Source organism: Glossina fuscipes, unplaced genomic scaffold, assembly GCF_014805625.2.
Source record: "Glossina fuscipes isolate IAEA_lab_2018 unplaced genomic scaffold, Yale_Gfus_2 28, whole genome shotgun sequence".
NCBI classification, from domain to species: Eukaryota; Metazoa; Arthropoda; class Insecta; order Diptera; family Glossinidae; genus Glossina; species Glossina fuscipes.
Genome location: NW_023998423.1, coordinates 4,511,028 through 4,527,806, shown reverse-complemented (window position 1 = coordinate 4,527,806; position 16,779 = coordinate 4,511,028). Strand labels below are relative to the sequence as shown.

Sequence of the window (16,779 nt, the reverse complement as noted above, 5' to 3'; positions counted from 1 at the left end):
ATAATAAAAATATTATATAAATAAAGCTATTTATTTCATTTATATTTAAATACAAATTATATAAATTAATATATAGCAACAGGAAAGGTCAGTTTGTTTTTCGCAATGACAAATGTTAGACGATGGGTTATATAAAGTAGTATTTATTTCTTTAAACTAGTACGAGTACGTCTTAAGCCCGATAGCCGCCCCTCTTGGGTCGGTTTGCCACTGATACTGCGTCGTTATCTTTTTCCATTTCCTGAACTGGCAATTTTCTATTGACGCCTGGTGTACTTGTTTCTACAGCATTTTTGACTAACTCTCCTAATTCTGGTGTCGTAGTCTCGGTTTGTCGTGAGTTTCTATTGGGTGTCCCACAGAGTTCATTTGGTGGTTTAAAATTAAATTTTGGATTTAATGACAACAAGCGCTTTACCAAACAGTATTGGAACATTTGAAGTCAAATGCCCGGTTTGTTTCGATGCATCATTTGTGTCATCGGCCTGTTGGCATAAAAATTGCTTTGAACCATCTTGAGGAAGAACCCATTGACTTAATACAATATTAGCGCTTCCCATCTCTTCACTTCCTTCACCGTTTTCAACTTTTATATTCGACTTTTTCTCAGCTGCTGGCAATTTGCTGCTACAGCAGGAGTAATCTCTTTCTCCTTTTGAAGATGATATTAGCACATTCTTGCCATTAGCCGTTTGAAAACCTGCAGAAACAAGCGAACTTTCCGGATTAATGACCTTGCAAACATTATCTTGATGTATTTGAAAGGTCGCTTGAAAGCTTGTTTTGTTGGCTGTTTGCGCACTGCTGTTTGCATTTTTTCCAAATTTTGACTCCATAGTTTTAATCGACATTCGATCTTTTATGTCTTTTAGTTCAGTTTCATAATGCGTTTCCTGCAAATTGTCTTGAAATTCTCTTAGAATATTTTGCACGGCTATTTGGCTTTCTTTCGATATGGAGATTTTTTTTACCACTCGCTGTTTGAAAACTCGCAGAACTAAGCGAACTTCCCAGATTATTCACCTTGCCCACTTAATCCCGACTCACTTTACTTTTCACTTCTTCCCATTCGTTTTCAATAAAAATTTCATTCAGACCAACTGCGTTGTTACCTACTCCCAACTCCTGCCGTTCTCCTAGTCCTAATGCAAGATTAGTTGCGCTCAGCTCCAAGTTCTTGGAGCACCCACTATTACCAATCAAAATAATAATAAAATAATAAGCATAATAAAATATGAGGAATATCAATGCCATACCCTGGGTTATCTGCTTATTTACTGGGAACTTAGACGTATGGGGAAAACTATTATTCATCTTCACATCTTGATGTAGGATTTCTTGAGTGCTTATGGAAGCAATAATGTCATCATCATCGTCATCCCAATCGTAATTCTTACTTATCTCAGTTTCACACTAATTAGATGGCGCCAAAACTGAAAAATTTTAGATTATCTTAAATTAACTTAAATGTTGTCTCTTCACAAATTTTAAAAACAACTTACTTTGATTTACGTTGTAAGTGTCCTTTTTCTCGCTATCGTCAGAACGTCGATCTGAAGCTTTTCCTAAAAAGAATGTACAAAGTTAGGGTTGTTAAAAAAACCCTATAAAGAGCCACTTACTTTCTGGATCGTATAAAAGAGCCAATTTTGCCTTTTCTCTAAATTCACGGCTGTAGTTTTTCTTAGGTTTTCCCCGTAAAATAAATAAAGGGGACCTTTCCAAATTCTTTAACTTACTCTCGGATGATACTACAGGACCGTTAATGGGCGATGTAGAAAAGTCCTCAAATATTATATCCACAATTGTTTTTTTTTTTGTTGTCATCATGATCTCCTTCTTCTGGAGCGTCCTCAAATGTTATATCCACATTTGTTTCTTTTTTGTTGTCATCATGATCTCCTTCTGGAGCGTCTATGTTTTTTACTTCTTTCATCGAATCTTCCGCTTTATCACAACATTTGATTAACTCTTTATCAGTGATATGAAATTCACTTTCAGTAGACTGTGATAATAATTCATGACGTGCTGTAAATTTATGAGATGCTGTTAAATTGTCAAAATTGCTTATTGTCGTCTACACATAAGGCCGGGAATCCACGAAGGACATTATTTCATCTTCGTATCGACCCACACTTTTTTCTAAAGCGATATCTTTTTAAATTACCAATGTTTTATTGATATCATTCAACTTTGGGGATTCTACGTTTTCACCCATTTTTCAAATTTAATGCAAATTATTTTGATTTTTAGTTCTTCTTGCTCTTCTTCTCCTATTCTGGAGAATTACCTATTTGGATAAAAGGAATATTTATAGATGATCAGCCATGTACCGGTTATAGTTTTAGTAAAGGTGATTGTTCGCCGTTTGATTTAATGGGAACATGTCATATGCATACGTCATTAGGATTGTGGTTTTACCTTACAATGTTTTAAAACCGTAAACTTTCATCATAGACTATTTGAATTGTTAAAATTCGGCGAAGATCCGGGCGTTGAAGAGGATATGCTTTGTATTATTAATCATATTTTGGAAAATGATTGCAGTGTTATGGTTACGGATAACCAAAATGAGATAAGAGCCAACGTCGACCATTCATGTGCATTTAAGGGGAAACGAGCCCAAAACTTAATATAATTGATAGTTCATTTGCCATCATTTAAGACTATAAAACGAGTAACCAAAAAGTAGCATTACTTCTTAATGTGTTAGGTATTCAAAGTATGAACAGTTTCGAATGATGGCCACGATCAAGAAAGTTTATTGTCGGAAAAGAACAACGGTAGACAAGAAAATTCAAAAAGCTAATTTGGTAAACAATTTCTTATATTTTCCTAAATTGCAAAAAATAATATCCGTATATTCAAACTTTTTAATATCTATTTCAAATTTCGATAGGTTGAATCAAAATGGTCATCACACGTTCAAAATAGTACACATTCCAAAAGCCTTCAAAAAAATGAAGTTAATGCAAACGCTCAGGACAAGAATGTTAGCGGAAAAAAGGATGCAAGTCCAAAAAAACAAATAATAAACCATTACGCTCCTTTAATCATATCTGCCATTTTTATTCGCCTCTGGCTCAAAATCCAATGTTCAGGCAGATTTTGCGATCGAACATAATTTTCTTAATTGTTTTATCTACCTGACTATCAAACGTCTATAGGCGTTTTTCAAGTCCTATTCAATTACTATGATATTGTGTTCGCAACTCTCATCTATGTACTCGGCTATCCAGGTTAGACATAAGCGGTTCGTGAAAATCGAATGAAGCCGTTTTCTTGAGTTCTATCCTTTCTGTATACACTAAATATCATACATTTTTCCAGATTCTCATAACTCATGCGAAGAGCCTGCAGTAGTGTTCACTAGCTATAGCTTTGAAATATTTTTGGTGCTTTTTCGAGCTAAACCAAAAGCCGCAAATGAAAAGTTGCTTGATGTTTACTGTTAATAGTTCATAGCTTATACTTTAGAGCTTACAAATGCATCCACTTCAGCAGCAAATGGACTGAAAAAGTGCGGTTGCAATTATAGTTAATTTCTTTTTCTTTTCCTATTTACGTAAAAGTGTGAAATGATAAAAGTTTTTTTTTATAAAAGTTTGCAAAATTGATGCAGCAAGGAATCCGCTCTTGTAAGCATACCGTCAATGTAAAATTCAGAAAAATTTTTTATTAAATTTGATATAAATTTAATAAAATCGATTGCGCTCATTTCAAGTTTCTATATCAATTATCTCATCTAACTTTTCATTTGTCGATTGATAGATATGAGGTCAATAATGCTTTATAAGGCTTAAAAATTTACATTGAATGTGAAATGTACTATGCAACGGCGCGCCACGGTATTAATTATCACTATAAGTATTATGCAACTCTCTCAAAGGAATAAATGCAAACTGGGAACTGGGGTCAGCTGCGGTCGATATTCTTCTTAAACTTTTTTTCTTGCTTCTACAGCTTAGATGGCCCTACGCAAAAAATCAAAGGCAGCAAGTATATGAAAATAAATGTTTTTAATTTAGGTGAAATTTCTAAACATGGCCGTCTGAGCCGACGCAATCGTGAAGCCAGTACGTATACATCTGGTCAACAGCAACATTAACAACAGCAACTATGCGTAAGCTATATAGAAATATATAATCTTTTTTATATAAATGTATCAAAAATATGCATTCATCACCCCTTGTACGTCTCCTGAATAGTTTTATACAATTTTTATAGGCGTGGCATTCGATTTTATCCTATTTTCAAAAAAAAAAGAATATTCTCTTTCCATATATATTCATACAAATGGTTTGGTTGAAATGTAATATATAATCTTTTTTATATAAATGTATCAAAAATATGCATTCATCTCCCCTTGTACGTCTCCTGAATAGTTTTATACAATTTTTATAGGCGTGGCATTCGATTTTATCCTATTTTATTGTTGTTGCCGTTGCTTATCGTCAAGATGAACTCTCACTAGAGATGCAAATAAAAGTAGTAAAAAACAATGAAAAATTAGTATTATTATTACTATTATTATATTATTATTATTAATTTCGCCAGAGAAATAATTAAAAAATTAAACTCTGTGCACGTTCTAGTTCCTTGTCTGTTTTTTATTCGTAAACGTAAAAAGAATTATGCAGCTAATAGTTTGACATATGAGAAATATCCCTATATTATTAATTCTTTCGATTATTTTCCACCTGTTGTCTGCTTAATAAATTGAATTTTTTTTTTCTTTTCTTTTTAGTCTTTTCTTTTTAGTCTGTAGTCTTTTAGTCTTAAGTTTAGCTATATCCTAGTAATGTAGCTAACTGATTGTCATGTTAAATAAATAAATAAAAACTATCGATTGCTTGTCATCTCTAATCTCTGTCAGGACGTTGTCATACATAGGATTGCCAAAAAATTATAAATCTTACTCTTTTCTGGTACCGATGATATTTTTATTTAAAATGACGCTCGTTTCGAGCGTTGTACAAATGTACACATTTACAAGGATATACAACAAGAACAAGAATATTGTTACGCCCCACATATGGCAAGAGTTGTACATGAGAGTAGTAAAAAAAACCAAAAAAGTTAGTTATTTACATTTTTTATTTTAACATATTTTATTAAATTTTTTATTTTAAACATGTTTTTGTCAAATAAATTTACCAAAAATAAAAATTATTATGCAAGATTACAAATTATATAGTACGAATATTAAGATCATCGTTATTCACGTTCTTTCAACCAAGAAATCATAATTGCTTCTTTTATTCTAAAATTTGAATTCGTTAGTATAAAATTATAATAATGGTGATAATAAAACTCAAGATAACTGAGCACGAGTATTAAAATAAATTCGAATTGCAGGTTTTTTTGCTTTTATCATATTTCCATCAAAGATACTATTTTATTCAAATTTATTTCTTTCCTTTTTAGTTGATTACATTAATATTTCAAGGTATTTTTTTTGTTTGACTGAATTTTCTACTTTATTTTAAAAATTTACCATTTTTAAAATTTTTAAATTTACTAATCTTTACCGGGTGAAATTATTAATTTTTGGCATGGTGTACATGGACACGAAAGCAACTCTATGCACATTCTCATTCTTTTTGTTTACTTTTGGCGTAAAAAAAAATGGCCGGTTAACGGTTTTCAAAAGCCAAAGCATTTGACAAGTGAAAAGTGCGGAAAACAGTGAAAAAAATTTTCTATTTACTATATTAAAGTGAAAATTTTATATAAACATTATATTTTAATTCATTTCAACAAATTAAATTTCATAATTGTAAGTGAATTCATTTTTTGCTTTAATTTTGTAATTTAAGTGCATGTCATCGGCATCTCGAGAAGCATTTTTTTTTTTTTTTTTTTTTTTGGTACGTTGAACAGAGATGGACTAAGAGAGAAGCATTTATTATCATCTTTATTTAGCGGATCAGTATTGATCAGGTTATCGATTTGCTTATTTAAAACCAAAAAGTTTAAATTATTTTATATATTTCAGTTTATGACAATTTGTGCTCCTCACACTATTGTCAGCAACTGAAAATATAGAAAAGTAAAAGTGCATGTTAGTGTTGTGTTATCCATAATATATTAAAACTTAGACCTTTTTTGGTATTATTAACCAGTTCTGATTAACCAGTATCTGAAGATGTAATTTTATAGAAACGGTGTATTGCACAGAATAGGGTTAGGAAATGTTGTCCTTTTACTAATACGTGCTATTGACTCGCAAAAATATCATTCAAATGCATTGAACGATTTGAAGAAATTGCTGTTGGTAATTTAAAAGAAAACTATAATAAAGATTTAGCTTCCAAATCGATTGGTCTAAAACTGAAAATAATTTGTGAATCATACAAAGTATTGTATTCTTCCATCAAAATTTACATTTTACGCAAGATTTGGGATCAATGCAAATGAGATGACGAGGCACCTGTTGTCTGTTTTTATATCCACAAATATAATAACCATGATTCAAAATCGATTTGGTAATTGTCCGTCCGTCCGTCCGTCCAAATGATTTAAAGCAATTAACCATCTTAACCGATCCTCAGTATTTATGCATAGCTGTTTTGTTTGTTTTTTTTTTTTTTTTTTTGGTACATTTGGACGCAAGCAGATATGACATATGTATATATATAAATAAATTACGTGCTGCGTTAATCAATTCAACTTTGAGTAATTACTTTCAGTTCCTTCTTTGAAATTGCTTTCATTTCATCAATAAACTCGAACAATATTTAAATCAATCGTATGGGATAAAAATATGGAAAGTATATATAATATTATAAATAATAAATGATTATCAAATAATTGTAATAAAATGAAAGCAAGTTCGCATTTCTTCCTATTTTTCTGTTTTTTTCTTTTCTTTGTTTACATTCCATACAAGCCGCCTCGACTGGTTGAACTTGATGAATTAGTGTAAATATCAGAATAACTGCTCCATCAAAATTGAAAAATCGCACAAAGTATTTCGCAAGATTACTATACTGCAATTTTTTCTTACTTACTCAGCTACAGCCATTTCCGTAGCCTCATAAATAAAAAAGTAGTTGTAATGAATATAAAATACAGGTACTTTCCGCAAATAATTTCGATCTTCTATAAAACATGATAAAATCACTTATTCAGATTTGCATTGTATATTATATAATTATAAAATTACTTTTCTAAAAACTCTTCAATTTCTTACAGCGCATAAAAAAAACTTATAGATAACATAGAATGAGACAAAAAACCAGATTACATTTTTTAAACTTACGTTTCCATTTTCGAATGAAGTTACTTCATCATTTAAGCTTGCTGATGATAAACTGACTCATCCTTGTTTGATGTTACTGCTTGATTCATTGTGGGAGATGATAATGTTATTGTTGTTACTGGTGATTTGTTTGTCCCTAAGGATAACTGGTGAGTTATTATTTATAATTGGGCAGTTGGTTTATGGTTTTGGTTTTTACTTTTAATTTGATCCCTATTTGCTATATTTATATTTTTTTTTTTTCCTATTAACTAAAATTAATCCAACTCTCAAAAGCTACACGAGGGGTATTCCCAACTTGCCTCCCTTATTATAATTTGCATTTATATTTGTAAATTTTAATTTGTAAATTTGCTTTCATTTCATTTATAATTTCATTTATAATTTCATTTATAATTTGTTTTTTAATAAAATAGTTGTTTTACTATCTTACTATCTTCTATCTTTTACTATCTTTTGTTTCTATCTTTTCTTGCCGTGTTTCGGAATATAATTGTTGTATTCTAGTGTGATCGCATACTATATCGCATACATATCGTATGCATCCACTTGAAGTGTGACAAAATTATGCCACTTCAGCATAATCCTTTTGATAAAATAAAATGTCACACTTCACTTCGCATGTAAACAGTGATAATTCTGTTTATATAAGAATAATCTAGTGTGTGATAAGGATAATTTAGTAAGCAATTACAATCCTGTTTAGAATAAGATAAGAATAATTTAGTGTAAAAATTTAGTATAAATAGTGCCTAAGAAAATAAAGAAAAACAGGTCTCATAATGCAACTCAACCAAGCGTTTTACTCGCTAAGAACACTAGGCGTTCAAATCCGCCTGAACTATTAAAATTAGTGACCGTCTTAAGCCGAGACACTTTGGCATTATAAAAGACGGATAGACTTGGCGTACTGCAGCCGAGCAGCATAGGGCCTAAACAGATAAACTAAACACATCATACCATATCAAACATTATTACAGTATAGAGGATTGGCTTTCTGATAGCCAGAAGATCAATGAAGGTGGATGATAACTCTTGCAGAACTTGGATCATTTGTCGCAAATAACATAGTTGAAAGGCTTAAAGTGGAAAGAACTTTACCATTTCGTATTTAATACGTTTAATAAGTTAAGCGAGAGAATATTAAGAGCATTTGTTGTGTGTTGTCTTGCCTTTTCTACCGCTTTTTCCATTCTTTTTGGGATAGCTTAAATTCGTCGAAATTAGATATGTTAGGGTATTTAGCTAATTTTTGCTTTTCTTAACTAAAATATTGTTCGACTCTAGAGTCGAATCTCTTATGTTGTTGGATATAGTACTATAGTACTATTCTTCATTGCCGGGAAATCTTCATCGTAATTGTTGTCTATTAGATTGAGTGGATTGGTAGATAATTTTTCTTTGCATTCTCTAAAAAAGAGAGAGACTTTTTGCTTAAGCTCTTTTAGAGAAAATGTTGCTTTTTCCTCACGCCATCTTGACGATGTTTTCTCCTTTACATGAGGCCAAAAAGAAGCCGCGAAGAAACGGTGCATTTGTGGAAAAATGTTGCATAAATCGCGATATTTTTGGAAAAAAAATTTTATTTTTTAAAATATTGCATATTTTCGGCCAATCGTTATAATTGTGTATAACTGTAATAAGCGAGTACTCATCCTCAAGAAAAATTCCTTACAGTGTCAGACAGTAAATCGGTATTATTCGCTTTACAATGACTTTTTTTTATCGTTTCATTTATACTCTTTATTTCCACAAATAAATAAAAATTCCGGACTCAGATGTGACATTATTTGCCTTACTAACATGTTGATGTTTAATTACACGCGATGTAATGATCACTTATTCAAAATTAATACAGTGAACAGCCCTTTATATATCTGTGGGGTCTTGCAATCTCTCAATGGTTAGAAGATGATTAGAAAAGATATCCCTTTTTTTTGTGGTTTTTTGCATAAAACAGTAAACAATACTGAATTCCATACTTCCGCACAAAAAACTTTGCCTTTATTATTTATTTTTAACTTTGGTGGACACAAAACGTGCAAAACGTGCTTTGCAACACAGGGAGGAGGATGATGATGATGATAAGAAAGATGATGCTTCGAGTTAAATTAGAAAGACAGTATATAAAATAATTTATTTTTCATAAATAGGATTAAATTTTAAAGTTTTATTTACATGTTCCCAACCAACGAGTAAAGTAAAGTAAAAATCAAGTATGAAAATTACTAAATAATTATAATTCTATTGCACTACTGCATGATGATGAGCACGGCAAATATGACTGGACCACAAAAACTAAACAGCCAAAATGATTTGTTAATCTTCGGAAATGCGGTTTCCTTGCTTCCAGTTTCATTACAAAGGAAAGGAAATGTTTGCTCGCGAAGAAGAAAACTCTACATTGGCGGCACTAATCATACAAAGTTGAGTTTTAGCTTGATTTGAAACAAGATCATAAATTAAGAAATCAACCGAAGATAATAATTAATGCGATGATTGTGAGCCAAGATATACATAAGAGATGTTGAGCTCGCAGCAATATCAGCAATATGACCTTATCGTCCTTGTATATTTGGATTAAATATATATTCAATATATTGGCTCGTACGCTTTCAATTCTGATTATCCTGATGCCTACACAACTTGAAATGTAATTTCAACAATTGGGTCAACAATTTCATTATTAGGGATTCTTTTTTTATTATTTGAGAAAGATTAGTGAGTCAACGAAAATTAATTTTTTAATAATTTTTCCTATTCAATTAAATTCTTCAATTGAATGACTACAAAATACTCCTCAATCTGAACTAACTTTATTAACTAATTAATCGACTCTAATATAGCAGAATAGAATAAAGCTTCATATATAAAGTAATTTACTTGTTTTAGAAATGTCCTTAGCCGAAGGGGAGGAATCTCGACTAACAAGTCAATGGTGTTGGGTTCGAATCTCAAGTGCGGTAAAGTTAAAAAGCCGATAGCCTTAGATGCTAGTGCTTTTAAGAGTTTAGTCTTAGAATTTATTTCTCTGGCGAAATTAATAATAATAATAATAATAGAAATGTCTACTTGAACATTAATTAGGTCTTCAAGACAGCTCTTCCCCTCTAATAGATATACTGAACGGCAGAGGACTGAGATTATCAGCCGCCTTCATTTCAGTGAGTCAATTCTTCATCATTCTCTCTATTTTTAGCAAAACAGAAAAAAAATTTTTATACGCTTATTCTCGTACATGGCCAAATTTTTATACGCTTACTCTCGTACATGGCCAAATTTTTATACAAATACTTGAAATGATACAAATGATTCTCAAATTGGACGCTTATTCTCACATGTACGCAAACACCTGTTGAGTTATTGAGAATAATTTTCAGTTTTATACGCTTACTCTCGTACATGGCCAAATTTTTATACGTTTACTCTCGTACATGGCCAAATTTTTATACCATTTTAAGGAATATGCGCATATTCATTCTCAATAATTCAACAGGTCTTTGTAAAAAAGCCAACCACCTGATCGAATAAGCGTATATATTCTCAATAATTTGTATAGAAATTCCAAACAACTGAGAATATGTGTTAATAAATCATAAGTTTACCCATAAGAATCAATTTGTTCTCCAGAATGTCACTGAGCTAAATAAATCCAAGCATTTTATGAAGTATTTTGAAAATATCTGGAAATTGTATTGTATTGAGCGTATACTTTTGCTTGACTGATCGTTGTGTGGATGTATTAAAAAAGTTAACAAATTTAAAAATCTTACGCGTACCCCGGAATTGTGAATTAAGTGGAAAATATATTGAGCAATTGTGCGGAGTTCAAGAGCTTTCTTTATATGGTTGCAGTGATATTCAAAGTACTGCGAAAGTTGTGTCAGCGCGCTCAGGGCTTATAATCAATAATATAAAACAAAAGGAAACAAGTAAGAACATTCGGACCAAGTTTTATTGGTTCTAAAAATAGATAGCTGCTCGTCATCACTGCAAGAATTCCAAAAATCCAATAAAGTCTTTTTCGTAAAATCTGTTAATAACGATTGTTTTTCTTCGGTATATAAATTTGCTATAGAATCCAAATGACGGAAAGAGATGATGTTGATGCCTTGTTAGATATAGCTGCCATTTGTAAATTCATATATGGTACTCTTGGCTACTTGGTGAGTATGTGAGCTTCGGACTCCACCGAAAATAGCTTTCTCACTTTTTTTTTTATTTATTATTTTTAATGGGAAACAAGCATTATAGTCCGGCAACCACTTTCCAGAATAAGCGTCATATGGGGAATGAACCGACCGCGACAATTTTCAATTGCATTTGTTCTTGAGTCAAAACACGTTATTGTACCAAATGTCATTGAAATATCTCAAAAATTGCGACCTGTAGCTTGAACACAAGTTTACGTGGACAGTTATCAGGCGGACAGTCAAACCTAAATCAATTCAGATTATGATTCTGGACCTATCACTATAATAAAAGGTAGATCTACCTTAACTTAGAACTTTTCTTCACTCGCTTACTTGCTTTTCATCCATAGCAAGTTGAAAATAGAGCCAGTTGAGAGACACCAGTTTGCTAAAACATAACTTGGTCCAAGAAATAAATTATCATTAATAGTCGTAATAACAATAATAATACCTTTCGCGAAATCGATTAAGCGAAACTTTCATGATGACGTATATTAAAGTATTCTTTATTCATTTATTTATATAAACATGTATATATGTATATAAAAGCAAATACTTAAAATCGGAAAAGGGAAAATATAAAATGAAAGGTAAATAAACGAAAAAACGTGAAAGGTGAATGATCAAAAGAGATGTGAGAAGATATGGAATAATTTGCAGTGGAGCATGAAAGAAATCAGTTTATATCTTCTAATAAATGGCATTAAAATATATAGAAAGAGACAAATATACAATAACACATAAAGCTATTAATATTTTAAAATACATAAGTTCTATTTAAAATTCGAGACTTAGGGTAAATTTATTCTGATCATCATCACTGGATACGCCAATTTTTTGATATTCCCCAACTCTTTTCTCAAAGAAATTCGTTTTGCCATCAATACTTATTTTATTCATGAATTCAAATGGATTTTCAGTTAAATAATGCTAAATTTAAAAAAAAAACAAAAATTGATCAAAAAATAAGTACAATAAAGTGAAATAAACTTACCTTTCCCACCTCTAGTTCTAATAGCAAACGATCGGCAACATATTCTATATATTTACACATACTTTCGCTGTTCATGCCAATTAAGTCGACTGGTAAGGCCTCTGTCAAAAACTCTTTTTCAATTTTAACGGCATCTGTTATTATTTCCAAAATCCGTTCTTTGCTCGGTTTTTGTATCAAATGTTTAAACATTAATACCGCAAATTCACAGTGCAAGCCTTCATCGCGTGATATCATTTCATTAGAGAACGTTAAACCTGGCATTATTCCACGTTTCTTTAGCCAAAATATCGAAGCGAAGCTCCCACTAAAGAATATACCTTCGACGGCAGCGAAAGCTATAACACGTTCACCGAAATTAGCCGAATGCGATGATATCCAAGCTAGTGCCCATTCCGCCTTCTTCTTAACCAATGGCATTGTCTCAATGGCATTAAATAGATATTCCTTTTCTTTCTCATCTCTGATATATGTTTCGATAAGTAAACTATACATTTCCGAGTGTACATTTTCCATGGCAATTTGAAACCCATAAAAGCAACGTGCTTCGGTTATTTGAACCTCTTGGGAAAATCGTTCCACTAAATTCTCATTAACAATACCATCGGATGCCGCAAAAAAAGCCAAAACGTGTGAAATAAAATGACGTTCGCCATTACTTAACCGATTCCAATCGTCGATATCTTTAGAGAGGTCAACTTCTTCTGCAGTCCAAAAAGATGCTTCCGCCTAAAGATTATTGGAAAGCAATAAAAAAAACGAAAGCTATTCAGTCGACTATTAAATACGTTGCATGACTTTGCGTGATACAATTACTATACTAGCTTTTTGACTTCCAAAGGTTGAGTTGAGTTTTCATGAGGATCCTTACACGGGGTGGGTGCGTAAAATAATGTGTATCGTGAATATATACAGTTTTTTACCATAGGATACTAACCGTTAGATCTTGTTGCCTATAAAGACTTCGCCTATGTCGATGGCGGTTCAAAAAGGTGGACTTTGTTGTTTATAAAGGCTTGCTTTGTAAGAGAAGCGGTTCAAAAGGTACCAAAATATTATTTCCCACCGATTATTAAGAAATAATCTTTTTTTTTTAAGCTGTTATGGTTTTGACTCGACTGTTATAATAAAAGATTTTATACTTTTTTCTAGATAAATTAAATAATTTTTTTAATGACAACAGAATACCGCGAGCAAGACGGATTTTAATAAAAAAAATTTTATCACATATCGTGCAAAATTATTATGGGCTCATTCAACTTTTCAAAGTTATCGAAAAATATGTATTCTATTCATATATATATTTGTTTAGCTTTGTTCGGAAATGTGTATGGAAAAATTCTGTTTTATAAAAATACTTTATTTTTTTGCTAAAAATTAATTTATACTTAGCTATTGATAAAAATCAATGAGGGGCATGAAAAATTGATAGAAAAGCTTCTCCTTATTGAGAGTCATCTTACGATAACATTACAATTCATGTATTCTCATTTCATTGCGTTGTACATGTTTCCTTTCGTCATGTAAGTAAAAATGTATATATACACGTATACAGATGCCGGCACACATATATAATATTTGCTTTCTTTACTTCTGATTTCACCTCGCTTATGGGAAATGTTATTAAGTTTTCGAACATGGCAATGACATGTAGAACAAAGCGAAAGAAAGAAAAATAACAAGCAGTTGGCTACGTTTGTCCGAAATATGAAAAAATATTTCCAATTTTTTACGGATTAAACCGCATTGGAATTGTTCATTATGAATGCTATCAACGCTAGAAGTAAACAAAAACTTAAAATTTTCAGTGCCAAATTGTTCTCATATACGATGCACGTGCGAATCAGCAAATTCTTAAGCATATGGAAGCGTGAATTTGATTATTAAGCAAAAAAGTGGAGGGAAAAAACGCAGCGCAGTCGAATGCGACAGCGCAGCACACGTTAGACAGTGAAAAAACATGGCTAAGCACGTAAAAGATTTGCTTCGCTAATCATCTGTATAAATACATGTGTACACAAAAATGAAAATTTCTGAATAGGTATATGTTATTTAGGAAGAACAATGTATGAACTCACTCACCTTTTTGTACATCTTCCATATGTCGGGATATTGAATTGGAAAAATGACAAAACGTTTGGGATTTTCTTTAAGCAATGGCTCTATGGATGGGTCGAATTTCGCGACAGAGCTACCGGACGCCGTTGTCACAGTTGTACGCTTGTCTTCATCATTACTTGCCTGCTCCTCGTAGACTTTTGATGCTGCCGTTATGGGCTCTTTTTGACCATTACTAAATTTTTCATTTAAAATTTTCCGTGCGTTCTGGCAATATAAACGCAAATGTGAATTCTTCATTTTAAAAACAACAAAAATTCAAACTACCTTGTTTAAGGATTTATCCAAAAGTTCAGAAAAATTTTCTTTTCCAATATTGTCGGTAATAGGCATCGTGATAGCTTAATTTTTATTTTCAAAAGCACTCAAATTGCTCGGAAGTAATTAATTATTACCCAATGCACTCAGCACTTTCTTAAATTAGTCTTTAACGAAAACTATATTATACGTTTTGTCGCTTACAATGAGCACTAATAACGCTTAACGCGGATGTTCCCGCATTATCACACCGTTGAAGTTGTATATTTTTGGCGGGCAAATTATTCATCTGGCATGACTAAAATACTTAGTATTAGTAAAATGGAAAGCTCAGTATGATAAACTGTTCATATTCACCAGAGAGCTGTAGGGCATAATCGCGTATGAAAAATTCAACTTTCGCCTTATGTATAATAGCTAAGTGCGAAAATGAAAGTTCACTTTCGACAAATTTTTCATATCAGCGCTATTACAGGTGCGAATCACAGCATCGTCTCAGTTTAAGGAAAATAAAGTCATAATTGTATGAATTGCTCAAACAAATTTTGAAATATTTTATGTATTAATTACATCCCAATCTTCCCACCTCCTTTAGGATGAATACTGTCTTCTAACTGAGAGTTTAGGGGGCTGCCACAACGAGGCGCTCTTCCTATTTTTGGGGCTGGGACTCCAACTCTGCCGACTTCTTCCAAAAGTTTTTTTTTGCACATATAAGCGACGGGCGATAGGTTTGCTAAAGAAGAGGAGAAAGGATTGACAAATCATATGGTTTTGATTATAGAAATAAAACAAAAGAAAAAAAACACAAGAAGAAGATCGTTTCTTTTAAATTTAAAATGTAAAATTTATTTAATATATGTTTACATTAATACATTTTTACATACTTTTATATGATTTGCACTTTTGATTAATACTATGCATTTTGAAAGAAATGAAAAACAAGCAATAAAGATTATTTTAAGGTTAAAATATATTTATCCAATTGTTTTACCATTTATAACTCTCTGAAAATTTCCAAACTGCCCATCTATGCATACATGAAGAGGATGGCAATGACGTTACAAAATTTAGGCAAATTATGAAGATTATCAAAATTGTTTTTTTTTATTTATATAAATCTATTATTTATGTTTACGATGCTTCCTTTATTTTTGATGCTAAAAGCATATGTCGTTGTTTACATTTTCCTCTAAAACAATATGGTAACGCGACGGCCGTTTGTGAGCGTTTGTGAGCTTTTAACCCGAAAACAAAATTGACGTCGGAAGGAGAAGAAGATCTTTTGTAACCATACAATTGAAGAGTTAAATTTACAATATAGGGTAAAAATTCTGATCGAGAAACATGGTTCATTGTTTATAAATTTTCAAAGAAAATAAAATATTTATGCATAGGTTAAGATATGAATAACGCTAACGAACATCACAAGCGTTTACAATATTGCAGGACACGATTAAAATACCGACAAGGTCGTCAATTAAAAGCTGTAAAGGTAGGCAAAATTTTCTACAACGAATCAAATTATTAATTCATAATAAGGCTTCTTCAGGTTTACACCGTAGCCAGTGAGTCTCAATATTTGCTAATATTTGGAGTGCCTAAAATCAACTTGATACAAGAGTTAAAAAATAAACTGCGCCAATTTGGTTCGCTGGAAAACTTAAAAAATATTACCGAGAAATGGGTACAAACACTATCCTACGAATTGGAACCCTTCACAGAAGTTTACTGTGTAAAATATAAAAAAGTAGAAGAAGCAAGACGATGCAAACGCTATTTAGATGCTAGAGAATTTTATGGCGGTATTTTGCATATATCCTATGCGCCGGAATACGAAACTCTTGAAGAACTGAAAAGCAAATTACAGCAAAGAGCATATGAAATCAATTGCCGCATAAAAAGTAATCAAAATTACATAAAGAAAAATAAGAGAATAGAATAGTTATTTA

The 16,779-nt window shown here is 31.6% G+C and overlaps 2 protein-coding genes across 2 annotated transcripts; one reads left to right on the top strand and one right to left on the bottom strand.

Annotated features, from left to right (window-relative positions):
* Positions 1-12,050: 12,050 nt before the first annotated feature.
* LOC119636537 (ribonucleoside-diphosphate reductase subunit M2) lies at positions 12,051-15,090 on the bottom strand. The gene is made up of 4 exons (XM_038031933.1): positions 14,837-15,090; positions 14,534-14,776; positions 12,452-13,180; positions 12,051-12,387 (listed from the first exon to the last, which is right to left on the bottom strand). Exons 1-4 carry the CDS (start codon positions 14,900-14,902, stop codon positions 12,235-12,237), a joined length of 1,191 nt encoding a protein of 396 aa, XP_037887861.1. The 5' UTR covers positions 14,903-15,090; the 3' UTR covers positions 12,051-12,234.
* A 1,016-nt stretch (positions 15,091-16,106) lies between these two features.
* On the top strand, positions 16,107-16,772 carry LOC119636295 (RNA-binding protein 48). Its single transcript, XM_038031598.1, has 2 exons — positions 16,107-16,322; positions 16,380-16,772. The coding sequence occupies exons 1-2, from the start codon at positions 16,233-16,235 to the stop codon at positions 16,770-16,772; spliced, it is 483 nt and encodes a 160-aa protein (XP_037887526.1). The 5' UTR covers positions 16,107-16,232.
* Positions 16,773-16,779: the final 7 nt, after the last annotated feature.

Coding starts and splice junctions, on each gene's coding strand:
- LOC119636537 (XM_038031933.1), bottom strand. CDS start 14,902: ATGCCTATTACCGACAATATTGGAAAAGAAAATTTTTCTGAACTTTTG. Junction 13,181..14,533: donor TATGGAAGATGTACAAAAAG/GTGAGTGAGTTC, acceptor AATAATCTTTAG/GCGGAAGCATCTTTTTGGAC. Junction 12,388..12,451: donor TAGAACTAGAGGTGGGAAAG/GTAAGTTTATTT, acceptor TTTTAAATTTAG/CATTATTTAACTGAAAATCC.
- LOC119636295 (XM_038031598.1), top strand. CDS start 16,233: ATGAATAACGCTAACGAACATCACAAGCGTTTACAATATTGCAGGACA. Junction 16,323..16,379: donor GTCAATTAAAAGCTGTAAAG/GTAGGCAAAATT, acceptor AGGCTTCTTCAG/GTTTACACCGTAGCCAGTGA.